This window comes from Emydura macquarii, unplaced genomic scaffold (assembly GCF_026122565.2).
Source record: "Emydura macquarii macquarii isolate MOO-44397 ecotype Brisbane River unplaced genomic scaffold, CSIRO-AGI_Emac_v2 contig_3080, whole genome shotgun sequence".
Lineage (NCBI taxonomy): Eukaryota > Metazoa > Chordata > Testudines > Chelidae > Emydura > Emydura macquarii.
Genome location: NW_027133217.1, coordinates 818,183 through 833,456, shown reverse-complemented (window position 1 = coordinate 833,456; position 15,274 = coordinate 818,183). Strand labels below are relative to the sequence as shown.

At 41.5% G+C, this 15,274-nt stretch overlaps 1 protein-coding gene across 1 annotated transcript in view; it reads left to right on the top strand.

The window, feature by feature from the left end:
* The window catches only part of CRHR2 (corticotropin releasing hormone receptor 2), a 237,009-nt gene that overhangs the window by 174,349 nt on the left and 47,386 nt on the right, over positions 1–15,274 (top strand). The window contains exons 7-9 of the mRNA XM_067530389.1: positions 6,808–6,961; positions 9,867–9,927; positions 14,739–14,811. Of these exons, the coding sequence (XP_067386490.1) occupies positions 6,808–6,961; positions 9,867–9,927; positions 14,739–14,811 (288 nt within the window). The remainder of the gene's footprint in view (positions 1–6,807; positions 6,962–9,866; positions 9,928–14,738; positions 14,812–15,274) is intronic.

Sequence of the window (15,274 nt, the reverse complement as noted above, 5' to 3'; positions counted from 1 at the left end):
GTCTCTCTGCTGCCTCGGGAAGAAAGAAATCAGTTCAGTAATCCTTTTGGAAAGGGATGCCTTTCATGTCAATCGCTTTCATCCCAATGCAATATTAAATAATAGCAATGATCATTCTACTACTGGGGGTCTTGAACTGAACAAAGCCACCTGTGCAATAAAACCCAAGAAATATTCAATAGATTCCACCCCCCGTGTTGTAGGGAAGAAGATGACATAAAATACCCATAAAATATAATCTGAATCCTCCGCTGGTATAAATGAGTGTAGCTCCAATATATGCCAATATATGCCTGCTGAGTATCTGGGCCTTATGCCTTAGATTTTCAAATCTGCATAGGATTTGGACACTCATTATTCATCAATTCTAATATGAATTGGGCATCTACATTGCCTAGGGAACTTTTCAAATGTCAGCCTATTTTGGTAGTTTAATCTATTCTGGTCAAACAAAAAAAAAAGACCTCTGGCTTTTAGAAAGGAAAAGATCTATGGAGCTATGTTTAAAAAAACAACACAGGATGAAATTAAACCTATGGATAATTCTTGTATTGCTGCAATAAAAATGTTGATAACTTTAGCTATATTTCTGCTTTTTTAGAGAGAGTGCAGACCCATGCTTTAAGTGCATAATCTCTATTACTAAAGATATATATACCACTTTATTTCCTCTAGCGATTATACGGTAAAACACAGTACTTAAGAAAGTATAAACCTGAAAACCTAAGGTCAGATCTTCCACTGCCTCAGTTTTCCCATCTGTAAAATAGGGAGAGTGATTTTGACTTCCTCTGTAGAGCACTTTGAAATCTACTGAAGAAACGCCATTTCACAAGGTAACATCAGTCTGTTTTGCTTGTGTGTTACCCGTATGGCAAACATCAATATTTCATGAAAATGAAATCAAGAATCAAAGTCGTTAAGCAATCAATCAAATACTTTAACTGTGTAATAATTTTATGACCAGTAATAACTGTAATGATGCCTGCTAAGATATAAGTAGTGTTCCACATTTTCATTTTTTATTCATAAAAAAAAAAATCTGTTTTTTTTTCAATATTTATTTTCCAAACATAAAAACTGGGATGAAATCAGGTTAAAAATTGAAAAATCATGGGGGAAAAGAGAAACAAAAAGCTTTTGTCATATACACATTTTACTACAGTATAATTGAAACTTTTAAATGTACAAAGGTATGTTTTGTCTCTCTCAGAGCTAGTAGTTTTTCCAGAAATCCTGGTTTGCCTACGCTCACATAAATTTCTTCAGAGTATCCTCATTCATGTTGAGCCTCTTACTGTCTTGGATATAATCCAACTTTGAAACTATGCACTCTGCATTAATAGATCCTGGGGGTACACTCAAAGTTAATTGTGCCACTTTCCTGAAGTTGGGAAGTGTGTCTTGATGACTGTTCCAAAAAGCCAGCACATCCAGTTTTGCATTGTCAAGTTTAGGGAAATTCCTGTAAATTGCAAATTCCCATTTCAGATTTGAAATTTCATCTTTAGTGGCCAATGTTTGAAACACTCAGGCATAACGGTCATAATTTGCTGCAAAATTCACCTTGAGGAAGGGGTGCAAAACCTGGAAGACATTCCAAAAAGAATCTTCAGCGCCAAACACTTCGGGGTTCAGATTACGGACTGTGGTCATCTCCCATTTCTCAATGATCATTGTGTTGAAGGTTTTGAACGCTTTTTTGCTTTTCTTCTGTTCCAGGGTGGGAAGGATTTCCAGAAACAGCTGGGTTTTCTCGCTGTATGTTTCTCTCGCAGCTTTTGTGCTCAGTTGAGCTGAGATTTTGATGGTCAGGATCCCATACATGACTGTTTTGGTAAAGGTGTTGGCAGGAGTTGGAGAAAACTCCAGTGTTTTCTGTGTGTCACAGAGTGATTCCAAATTTTCAACAATGAACTTTATGTTGGTGCGCAGAAGCTGGCGGTCATTTTGGTTATTTGCCCATCTCTTCAGCATTTCTATTTTAGAACCAACAAATAAAGATGCTCTAGGAGACTCATTAGCAGAGTCCACACGTTATTTACATGACAGGCAGTGAAATACAAGCTCATCCACAGATGTGCAGAACGGGTAGGGAATCAGCAGTTAGTTCAACATTCATCTCGCACTGTTCAACTTGTTCAACCTTCAACTTGTTTGAGTGCTTGAAAACGGCCCTGAATCCAATGATACAAGATTTCACGTCTTTCATTTCTGTAGCAGTAGCTGCTGACAGTGCAATGTTAATCAGACGTGCGGGACAGGTAATATCTAGCAGTTTCGGTTTCTGCTTGAGTTTAATCTGTGTAAATTTAGCCATGTAGGAAGCAGAATCTGTGTTAGTTATGGCCACATTTTCCCAAGTTTGTTGGTATATCTCAAATATGTCAGTTATTGCTGCATTGACAAAACTTCTGTCAGCAGAGGGAATGAATCAGCATGGGTTTATTCGCTTTGAAATCATAAAATGAAAACGAAATCAGACAGTCCAAAGCATCAAGAGACTCGTCAAAAATCAGACTAGACACCACATTTCCATCAGTTTGTTCCATCAGTTTAGAAACTAAAGCATCACCATCTTCTTTCAGATACTTACAAGTGAGGTTGGCTGCTTTAGGAAGGGTTTTTGCTGCAGGCCAGTATCATTACACAATGTCACCAGTAGGCCCCTCTGCTATTAACAACAGCTATCCAGCAAAAAAAGAGCAAGCACAAATACATTGACTCAATCATGCTGTGTCCTCTCCTTCATAAGAGCCCTGGGGAAAGTGCCTGATATTGACGGTTTATCCTGAAGCTCACTTTCTTCTTGAAACTTCTTGTGTCTCTTGCTTTCAGCGTGCTCCTTTGTTTAATGTTGCAGTACTTGCAGTGCAGTGCATCCTCTTCACTCCTGTTTTTACTTTTTCTGGAAAATTTCTGAGCCGTGATTTTCTTGTTGGTATTCAAGCATACATTTGCATCTTCGCCCTGTGTTTACCTTTCTATCTTATCTATCTGTAACCCCCAAGGAGCAGACCTAGGTTCCTGAGACTGTGTGTGCTGATAATTCAGGGAGAGGCACATTGTCTCTAGTAGGAAGGAGAAACCAAGGGCAGACTCAGTCTGCTAGGCAACCCAGAGGGAAAGAGGAAAAACATTAAGTAGAACAGCAGGGGCCCCTGTGGGTTTCGGGAAGGATTGCAGGCATGCCTGCTCAGAGGAAGGGGCAGAGTCAAATTATTAACAAGGCAAAGCCCAGGAAGACGAGCTAGTCTGACCAAAAGGCGGTCAGATGCCTGGGAGTCCTGGGGCGGGGGAGGGAGGGGAAAGGGCAGGATTGGTTGTGTGGGTATCCAGAGGAACCCAGGCTTATCCATCCAAACCCATAAGGAGATTGGTGCTAAAGGAGGTAACCAGGTGGATAGGGGGCATTACATATCTTTATCTGTAGAGGACTGATTTGTTTAAATTCAGCACCACGCTAAATGGACACAAAGAAATAGACAAGCAGTCAATCACAGCGTGATATTAACGTTGCTTGATTTTCCAACCTCCACCGCGCGTGTGTTCTGTGTTTTACACTGTGGAACTGCTTCAGTCTCAGAGCTGCAGGACACAACAATTAGCATTTAGCAAAAATAAGTACCCCAAAAATACCGTGTGGATTGACAAACAGGCATAAACCAATAAAAACGGTACTCCTTTAATTAAAAAAAAAAGCAGTAATTGATCAGTCAAAATCGATAAAAACTGAAAACGCAGAATACTAGATATAGGTAATCAAATCTCATGCTTCTGGGGATATGCCGATTGTCTACTGGGGCAGGAAGGAATTCTCCCAGCCCTACATATATAGCACTGCCGAAACAGCCACCATCATGATATTCTATGCGTGAGGAAGGGTTATCTTCCTCTGAAGCATCATTGTCATCTTCTTGCAGCAGCAGCACTTAGAAGCCCTAGTTCGGGACCCGGACCCCATCGTGCTAGGTGCTGTACCAACACAGAACAAAAACACTGACCCAAAGAGCTGACAGTCTAAGTATAAGACAAGAGACAACAGATACAGGCAGGTGGGTGTACAAGGAAACAATGAGAGAGACATTGGCCCGCTTGCTAGGCAATGGTCTCCTAGCCACCGTCAAGCTTTTTTGTAGGCATCACGGCAGAGGAGAGATTTAAGGCAGGATTTGAGGGAGAGCAATGAGGTGTCTTTATGCAGGTTGATGGAGCACTCTGGCCAGGTGTGAGGGGCCACATGGGAGAAAGCACAAAGATACGTGATTGAAAATGTAATGAGTGGGTGATGGAGGCTGGTATGACTGGCTGACCACAGGCTAGAGTCAACCTCTTGATAGTGAGAGAGAGATGATAGGTCAGGTGGCGACGGGCCATGAAGGGCCTTAATGAAACCAAATAGCTTATGTCTGATGCAATGGAGAAGGGGGAGCAATGGAGGGATAGAGCGAGGGGGGTGACATGGTTGAAGTGACAGGCTAGGTAAATGATCTCTGCAGCAGCATTTGGAACGCAGATGAGTGGAGCAACATTGCATTTGTCAAATGACAGAAACGGATGCTGCAGTAACTGAGACACAAGATGATGAGAGCTTGAACGAGCATTGCAGGAGGCTGGGAATGACTGACTAACCACTACCTTGAATGTGGCAAATCCTTTGTTCCTCTAGCTGTGACTTTACTGCAAATCTGGGGGGGAAACTGTCTTTCCAGGGACCCATGGTATGATCAGTTCAGAGTCTGAATTCAGAAGTGATGTGACTGACTGGCTGAGGAGCCAGTGTCAGGGCTATAATAAGAAAAGCAACTAACAGGAGAGGATAAAAGGTGGAAATTAAAATAGACCATCTCTTATTACGTGCTAGTGGAGTTCCCTGCCTTCAGTGTAAATAAAGTAAGCATTAGAAATTAACTCCTGCCTTTTTTACACTTTCTTCCAGCTTTTAGTTTGTAGGTTACACCATCTAAGACTTAAATCAGTCGCCCTGCCACATCACCTTTGAATCTGGTGCTGGGAGTCCCAGACCAGTATGCACGCAGAATGCCCATTTTCTATATATATATATATATATATATTGAGTGAGCTATTCGAAAGCACTCAGCACTTTACTCCTAACTTTACTCCCTTTGAAGTCCTCTGGGAGAAAAATGGATGATGCCGTCATATCATATGAAAACACTCTTTCCATTCCACTAGTATCTTAGGAGGATGTTAAACAGCAGCTACTAAAGTTACATTTTTAAATCAGTAGGTCCAGATAACTTGCATCCAAGAGTTTTAAAAGAGCTGGCTGAGGTGCTTGCTGGACTGTTAATGTTAATTTTCAATAAGTTTTTGAACACTGAGGAATTTCCAGAAGCCTGGAAGAAAGCTAATGCACCAATATTTTAAAAGAATAAATAGGATGAGCAAGGTAATTATAGGCCTGTCAATCTGATGGTGATCACGGACAAGATAATGGAGTAGCTGATACGGGACTCAATTAATATAGAATTAAAGGAGTGTAATATTATTAATGTCAACAACGTCTGATGAGACTTTAAGTCTGATTAATAAACACAACTGTGTTCGTGTACTATACTTACACTGCTGTAAGGCATTTGACTTGATACTTCTGACATTTTGATTAAAAAACTAGAAAGATATACAATTTAACATGGCACACATTAAATGGATTAAAAACTGGCTAAATGATAGGCCTCAAAACGTAATTGTAAATGGGGAATCATCACCAAACAGGTGTGTTTCTAATGTCATGCTGCAGGGATCAGTTCTTGGCTCTTTGCTATTTAAAATTTTTTTGAATGATCTGGAATAAAACGTAAAATAAAGTTTGCATTTGACATAAAAATTGGGAGAATGGTAAATAATGAAGGTCACTGATAGAGATCAATCTGGATTGCTTGATAAGATGGGCTCAAACAAACAATGTGTTTTAATATGGGTAAATGTATACACGTAGGAAGAAAGAATGTAGGCTGTACTTATTGGATGAGGGACTCTATCCTTGGAAACAGTGACAGTGAAAAAGATTTGGGGGCAGTGGTGAATAATCAGCTGAATATGAGTTCCCAGTGCAATGGTGTGGCCAAAAGCCTGATGCAATCCCTGGATTCATAAAGAGGTGGGTCTGCTGGTGGAATACTGTGTCCAATTTTGGGGCCCACAATTCAAGAAGGATGTTGATAAAATTGGACAGCATTCAAAGAAGAGTCACAAGAATGATTAAGGATTAGAAAACCTGCCTTGTAGTGATGGACTCAAGGAGTACAATCTATTTAGTTTAACAAAGGATTAAAGGGTGAGTTGATTTCAGTCTGTAAGTACCTACATGGGAAACAAATATTTAATAATAAACTCTTCAATCTAGCAGAGAAAGGTATAATACAAACCAATGTCTGGAAGTTAAAGCTAGACAAATTCAGGTTAGAACTAAGGCGTAACATTTTAAGTGAGAGTAATTAACCATTGGAACAACTTACCAACAGTCGTGGTGGAAACTATCACTGACAATTTTTCAATCAAGATTGGATGTTTTCCTAGGAATTATTATTTTTATTTTTTTTTATTTTTTATTTTATTTTTTATTTTATTATTATTTTCCTAGGAATTATTATTTTCCTAGGAATTATTCTCCGGCTTGTGTTATACAGGAGGTCAGACTAGGTGATCACAATGGACCTTTGTGACCTTGGAATCTGAGTTTTGCCATTGACTTTCATAGGAGTAGTGTTAGTCCAATGCTGCGCAATTAAAAAAAAACAACCCACCTGTGATTTAACATGCTCTTGGATATTTCTGTTCCAGCCCTGGTGTCGGTGTATCACAATGATCTACAATTATTTTGTGGTGACCAACTTCTTCTGGATGTTTGTGGAAGGCTGCTACTTACACACCGCAATAGTGATGACTTACTCCACAGATAAGCTGAGGAAATGGGTCTTCCTCTTCATAGGATGGTGTAAGTGCTGCGTGCTTTACCGCTACTGTATTATTTGGCTGTCTGTGTTAAAGAAGCAATATAACCAAGACAGACAAAAAAGAAATCAAAGAGAGGTGATATTGTTGTCATTCAAATCCCACCCCATTTAGTAAATTGAGTTAAATGTTGATATTTAAATATACTTTAATGACACAGCTCAACACGGGCCAATGAGTGAAAGATTATGACTAAGGTCTGCATCATTCTCTCAGATCACTTTGATTTTATTCCCAACCATAGCTGGGGATAAGGTGGGAGCATCGGGGTTGTGTGCAAGGTTCAGCCATTTCAAGGTGCCGTTACTTCAGGGTGATCAACAGCGCCTACGTTGTCCCTTTGTTATGCATTTGTTTAACATCATCATGCACTCAGCACAGCAGGAAACAGAAGACGTTGTCTCTGACCTTACAGGCTCTTACAGCCTCGAGACAGACAAAACAAATCAGACAGAAGGGAAAACATTTCAGGATGGCATTAATTGGGCCTCTTTCTGTGCAGACAGAACATTGCAGCTGCCTGTGAGGTCAGTAGGGGCCAGTGTCTTCCGAAGACACAGTCTTTAATAAAAGGTAGCACGTGGCTGTGCAACCTCAGGAGATGCACAGGAAGGGAACTGTAGGTCCCTGGGAAAACTGCTTCCCAGGAATTAATAATCCACTGGTGTCCTATTTAAATTACGACCCGCAGATCAGCTGTACTGGGCAAAGTGTGAGGGGACCTCGCCGTTGCCAATATTCCTACCCCACCCCCATCTCTGAGTAAGCAGTGCCCCGAACCTATGTGGCCCCATCCAAGGTCCAGATAGCTTGCCTAGTCCTTGACACTAGTCCTGAGACATACAGGTCTCTGATTGCCCCTGCACCAGTGCCACATATTGAGCACACGCTTCCTCTTGCCCTTTTAGATCATTTCCCGATTCACTCACTCTGCCCTGCTTTCTGCTTCACCTCTTGCGAAGCCCCCACCCAGGTCTCTGATCTCCACTCCACCAAGGCTTTGGCCAGGAAGAGCAAAACGTTCTTATCTAGCAACAAGGGCATGGACGCTTCCTCAGCCGTTCCCAACCCCTAGCAATGGCCTGTGAGAACGGAAAGCGCACTGCCTTCTTGAGTCACTGAACAAGGAGAATCCGTCTTCTCAGGGGGGTAGGTCAGATCAGAATCACTGTCCCAATCACACCTGAGCGTTAAGTTGAAAAATGTGCACCTTACCCCCATGCCTGATGGCTTCCACTGCAGTTCTGGGCCACGCTGTCTCTGTAACTTGGCCACATTCTACGGAAATGTCAGCATTTTGCAGGTTAATGCGCAGCTCTAGACCAGCATTCAGCAACGCACATAAGCATGTACCTGAATCCCATTGACTTGAATGGGAATTAAGGACATGCTTATGTGGCTCACTGCATTGGGGACTATGCCTGGGCACAAACGTTGGAGCGGCTGACGTGCAATGCAATGCTGACCTGGTAGCCAGCACACTGGGCGGCCCTGGAGATGCCTTTTTGCCTGATTTATGAGGGATGTTTGACAACACTGAAGAGGCCGATTTGAAAGCACTGTATGAATAAGGTTGGAAAAGTCTCCTGATTCTTCTCTCACTTACATGGGTGTGAATCCAGAGTTCACCCTCTGGAATTCCAGGGGGGCAAAGACTCAGGTGTGAGTGAGAGGTTAGTCCCAGGATGACTTTACTGTGTTCCAACCATTTTACTGGGCCACGTTCTCAGCTGCTCCAACTAACTGCTCAGTTCAGCTAAGGAGAAGCAGGATCACAAATAAGCTGTTTGCTCCTCTGATACTGCAGCTGGTTTTGTTCCCTCCCTGTTTCACATAAGTCAGAGGAGTTGTAGTACTGCTGTAAACTGTGCCAGCTCCTCCACGGACCAGGGGTCACTGGAGTGGCACAGAGCTGACTACACTGACTCTATGCCACCTTGGGATTCCCTCTGTGTGATGGGAATTCTCCATCAGTCAACTTCACATCAGCTTCATGCCAAGGGACTGGCACAAACTAAACATAATGGGGGCGAGGGTCTGGCCCACTAAATCTGGGCATGAAGTACAAGATAAAGCAGCAGGAGTGAAAGCAGAGGCAACAGCGGCACAGGGACAGGAAACTTACAGATGTACTCAGTCACATGCAAGGAGATTAAATTCCCAGTGAGCAATGGTGCATCTGCCTTAGTGCATTCCAGGTTAGTGGGAGAAAGACATATAAAGCAAACACATGGGCATAATGAGATTTCCGAATCATTTATTTTAAAAAAGTCAACGACAGGACACATGGTGTGTTGGAGATCATGGAACATACCAGTGCAGCTGGGAGAAATTGCATTCTTCAGAGACTGCCAGAATAACATCCAAATGGGGCAAGATCTAAACCTCGAGAGAATTCCTCCACGCTGCCCTCTACCTCGGGAAGGCTAATTTCAGAGATTCCCACACAATCCACAAGGTGCAGTAGAACCATAAGCAGGTTGCAGCCTGGTAATACAACTGAGATAATAAATCCCCCAGCAAACTGAACCTGCCTTTAAGGTATTTTGCGGAATGAAGAAAACATTTTATGATTCATCCAGAATCTCCTGTTATTTCTTAAATAGCCTTTTTTGTTGTTGTTGTAGTTTTAATAATCTGCCTTTTCTAGAACAATGGCACTAAAGCTATGTAAAGCTCTTGTCTTGTTAGGATTTCTATTTCTTTTACATAAGACTAGTGAGACCTGATTCATCTGCAGTTGCTATAGTCCATGACCAAAGGCAGGTGTCAATATCACTCCTTATGCCCCCCCCCCTCCCCCCGTCTCTCCTCCCCCCTACACACATACATACTGATAGATCTCTATATGTGTGTGGATTATGATTTACTCTTTTTTCTTTTTTTAGGTATTCCTTGCCCAATCATTATTGCCTGGGCCATTGGCAAGCTGTATTATGAAAATGAACAGTAAGTGATGCTAACGGTTGTATTTATGTGGTTCTACATAAATAAGTTACCAGACAGCTTAAACATACCCAGTGCCAGAACAAATTGTGCTAAAAGTGGCATAGACTATGGAGATGAAAGTGAACAGATTTGGGGCTGTCTCATTCCCATTGATCTGCAGAACTCAGAGCTTCAAAAAGTTCAGTGCTCAATTTGAATGAACGCCCAGAAGTTTAGAGGCTTGTCTAAAACTCCTGGGCCAAATCCAGAAATCCTTCCTGAACAGTCAAAACTCCTTCAGTGTGACTGGGTTAAAAACTACTGTGTTAAGGGTTTGGCTTCTTGAATTCACATAACTGGGTAGTAAAGCTTCCAAGATCAGTCTTCGATGGATTACAACTTAATCATATTAAACATAGTGCCCACATACTGGCCAGAATCCTGGGCAGTGCAGGTGCTATACATATAAGGACAAGGTAAAATGTGACTGGCAGGGCAGGAAGTACAAGGCAATCTGATCTTACACTGAGAGCAATTGTACAGGGCTGCCAAGTTCTCCCTGCCTAGTAACAGTAATAATTCTGCTGCATGAACAAATAGGGGTCATGCTTAAGCTCCTTCTCCTCACAGACACGCCCATTCTTTGCCCATGCTCCATTCCTTTTTGCCCCATATAGAATCAGAGTATAGTAGAACTGGAAGGGACCTTGAGAGGTCTTCTAGTCCATCAGCTGCACTCAAGGCTGGACCAAACATTATCTAGACCATCCCTGACAGGTGTCTGTCCAACCTCTCTTAAAAATCTCCGATGATGGAGATTCCACAATCTCTTTCTGTTACACTTATGAAATAAACAGCAGGATCTTATTCAGGGGACAACGCAGTATGCCATGTTTATTATACAGAATACAGAAAATATTTGAAAAAGCAATTGCCTAAAACACACACACACACACACACACACACACAGTTCTGCAGGAGGGATATAATTACCAGCCTCTGTGTTGCTCGAGCTGAATCACTGGCCAGGTGAATCAGACACGAGGACGGAGCCAAGCTCTGTCGGTCGCGACACAATGCTCCTTGGGGTTTGCAGAACGAACCCAAAGTCCAGGTTTCTTCACCCCATTTTTATACTTATCCATCCCCATTCGGGTCTACGGATTTTGTCATGTCAGATCATCTCCTTGTTTGTAGTAATTGTCAATTACGTTTGATATCGCAAGTGACAGCTTTCCCATTATTCTTTCATTCCTGTTTCACACTTTGTCTTGTTCCTGTCCTTGAGTGTTAACTCCCCAGTTTTCCGGGGTTATCTTGATCTTCGGCCATCCGGGTTGTAAAAGTTCCTTAAACAAAAGCATCTTCTCTCCCTCCTGCCCTTGGAGGCTGAGAACCATTACCTCAGCAATTACTTCCTTGCCGTCTTATCTCAGCAGACTCAAACTGCATTCACTCCTCATTCATGCTTACTAAAAATCATTACAGTCTTGTCCCATTACATTGGTACATTATCTTCTACTTACTTACTAACATAATAAAATCCTTATATCTACACCAATTCTATTAATACCAATTTTACTAAAAGGAAATAAAAGAAATCTTATTTGCCGTCTCATTGCCCCATGATTTACACATCAACCACATTCCTGATACTCATTGGGCCCTTTACTTCACTTGTAAATTATCACAATTAGATTTCAGGATGTTCCCAAACATTCATACGTAGATTTTCAGAAACAGGGCCCTAATGTGTCATAAATGTTAAATCACAAAATGTTTAGGCAGGATGTTCTCACTCATATGTTCAAGCAGTCAGTTATGATAGTGGAGCCTGGGGTGGCATAAACAAACAATCAATGTGTCCGGAACATTCCTATCTATAATGCCTAATTTTATTCTTTCTCAGTGTGAGGATTAACCCTTAAGCTTCAAATATGTGTCCAGGGTCCAAGCCTGCTCTGGTTCAGGCCTATATCATCGTGCTGGGGCCTATATCTTCAGGAAATTTATTCCAGTTCTTAACTACCATGATAGTTAGGAAACTTTTCCTGATGTTCAACCTAAACCACTTTTGCTGCAGTTTAAGAGCATTGCCTCTTGTCCTGTCCTCAGAGGTTAATGAGAACAATTTTTCTCCCTCCTCCTTGTAACAACCTTTTATGTACTTGAAAACTGTTTTCGTGTCCCCTCTCAGTCTTGTCTTCTCCAGACTGAACGTACTCAGTTTTTTCCATCTTCCCCCATAGGTCATGTTTTCTAGACTTTTCATCGTTTTTGTTGCTCTTTGGACTTTCTCCAGTTTGTCCACATCTTTCCTGAAATGTAGCGCTCTAAACTGGACGCAGTACTCCAGTTGAGGCCTTATCAGTGTAGAGTACAGCGGAAGAATTACTTCTCGTGTCTTTCTTACAATACTTCTGCCAATACATCCCAGAATGATGTTTGCCTTTTTAGCAACAGTGTTACACTGTTGACTCATATTTAGCTTGTGATCCACTATGACCCCCAGATCCCTTTCTGCAGTACTCTTTCCTAGGCAATCATTTCCCATTTTGTGTGTGTACAACTGACCGTTCCTTCCTAAGTGGAGTACTTTGCATTTGTCCTTATTGAATTTCATCCTATTTATTTCAGACCATTTCTTCAGTTTGTCCAGATCATTTCAAATTTTAATCCAATCTTCCAAAGCATGTGCAACCTCTCCCAGTTTGGTATGATCTGCAAACTTTATAAGTTTATATGCTTGCAAATAAGGCAGTGGCCACACAGGGGATTACATTAGGGGATTACACACAGGGGATCACTTGATATGGAGGATGAAGTCTAGTGCTTAGCCTTTCTTGCACCCCTATGTACCTGGCCTCCAATCACATTTGCACTGCAGTACAACAACTTTGCGCACACTGCTATGCCCCATGAACAGACTTTTGAGATCAATGCCATTACTTCAAATGATTTTATATTGGACAAGACCACAAAGCATCCAGTCATCTGCCCACGTTACTAGTATCCAGAAATGCCTATGAGCTGCAGCATGAAACTTTTGTAATGTCAGCTCTTCAGAGCTGTCACTTATCAGAGAAGCTGAAGATGTGTGTACTTGTGCATTCTATCAGTGACTGAGACATTGGGTGCACCAAGGGTGCTGTTATCCAGGAGATCTTACCCATACAATCATACAGACACAATAAAATGCATATAAATGAATAGCTGATAAAGGAATAAAGCTGTTAAATGAAATATGTTCTGTACATTTATATTCATGTTATATACAGGGTGAGACTTAGCATAATTTAATGAACTGAAAGAAAAGCAAGAGATGAATGGTTTGTCAGTGCTTTGCTGATTGCTATAAATATGAAAGAATTTTCTAGGACATTAAATTTGTTTAATCAGATGGTACATCTAATACCGCCTACTAAATGGAAAAATTTAAGCACAGATCAAAACATTTTTAAATCAAAAGTCTGCTTAACTCTAACTCCTTCTGAATGAGTCAGCCCAAATGTTCAGACTAAATTCTGTCCGTGACTGTTCCAGAAAGTCTTTCCATATGCTGAAAACATACAGAAATAATGGCTGAAATTTGAACTATATAAATCTGTGCAAATGTAAGGGTCAAAGTAAACCTTGATTCTTGTTTCTGAGAAATTAAATGGAATCAGCTCTGCCAAGACAGACAAACTCTTACAATCACATGAGATATTCTCAGCCTATCCAGACCTGGAGAAATAACATGGGACTTCTCTTATAGGATCTAATCTAACAAACCAAATTCAGAATGTGAAATACCCAACAAACAGCAGCCTCCAAAAATATTCAGATAACTAGGGGGAAATATCTCCAAAAGTTCCTATGGACTGTTCATAGTCAAGGACAAAATGTCAGCACATCAGTGTTGGTTTGGGGAAGCAATCTGAAATGTAACCAAGGCAGATTGGAAGTACTTTTGTGGTTGAAACAGTGTAGCTCTAAAGATAATAAAATCGATATTTGTGCAGTCCGCACGGAAGAATGGATAGGCTTAAAAAATGAATGACTCCATAAAACCAAATTAAAAGCTCCTTATTTCACCTGCATTAAAGCCTTTGATCAATATAGGGAAAAATCTAATTTAGGATTATTGAAAACATCTTATCCAGTGGTTAGCTCTGTGGTAGAATCTGGCTACTTTCCAGAAGAGATGAACTATACGCACCATGTGGAAACAACCCACAAGAGAAGAACTACTTCTATAGCAATTTCAGTGATGGACAGCCTGTAAGGATAAGAGCAGTAATAAAAGTCTCATTAACAATGATGAAAGAATAGTGATATCTGAGTTATGTAAAGTCCTATCAGGGATGCATGGGAGAATATTAACTAGCATTATTCAGAGGGCAGGTGTTCATATTTCTTTCATCCTAACGAGATCTACTTCAATGGCTTGTCCTCTCTGACATGGACATGGGGAGAGGACATGGGGAGGAGGGTTCATTCAAAGGAAGAGCCCTCTTTCTGACACAGTGGGTTACAATTTGCAGCATAAGTTCTGCATCTGCAGTAAGGATGGTCCCTCCTTTATCGCTGATCTCATGCAACCTTCTCATGTTTCCAGGAAATGTTTCTAGGGTTGAGTGGGAACATGACTTGGCTGCATTCAGCAAAAATTGGGGCTCGGATCTGTGTACAAAAAAGCTTTGAGAGGAGAAAAGTGGCTCAATTGTATGTTGCAGATGTAATTAAACAGAAAAACATTTCAGGGGTACAAGTGCGTAACTCCCCGAGGTGTACATAATCTGAATGTGGGATATGCATTAATATTTGTAAACAATAGTTTTCTCTTACAGATGCTGGTTTGGAAAGGAGCCAGGGAAGTACATAGATTACATATATCAAGGCCCAGTGATTCTCGTTCTTCTGGTAAGACTGTGTGTGGGATTAAGACGATGGCCATCGGCAATAGCGAAATGATCATATAGGCACCTGTTGTATTACATGTGTAATTGACTGTAACAAAACAATACGTGAACAAAACCCAGGGAAATGATCTGAGTGTTTTCAGATCTCTCTCCTTAGGCAGTTGCATTAGATAACGTGCTGTGAGCTTGCACCTGACTGTGGTTACTGAAAAGCCCACACGCCAGTTTGTTACTGTCTTACAGTACTTCCCACTCACAAATCTTCAGCTGTGGTTAGCCTTGGTTTATGCAGCCGCTGGTGCAAACCCGAGTTGAGTCTTGCGCAACAAAAATGGAACGATCTCTCTTCTCCTCCTCCGCATACGCATGGGGCTAGGTGGCACTGGCTGGAAATGGGGCATAGCCAGGGCAGCAGTGATGTGCAGGTTCATCACATCCCTGGCTGGGGCTTGCGTGGAGTGCTC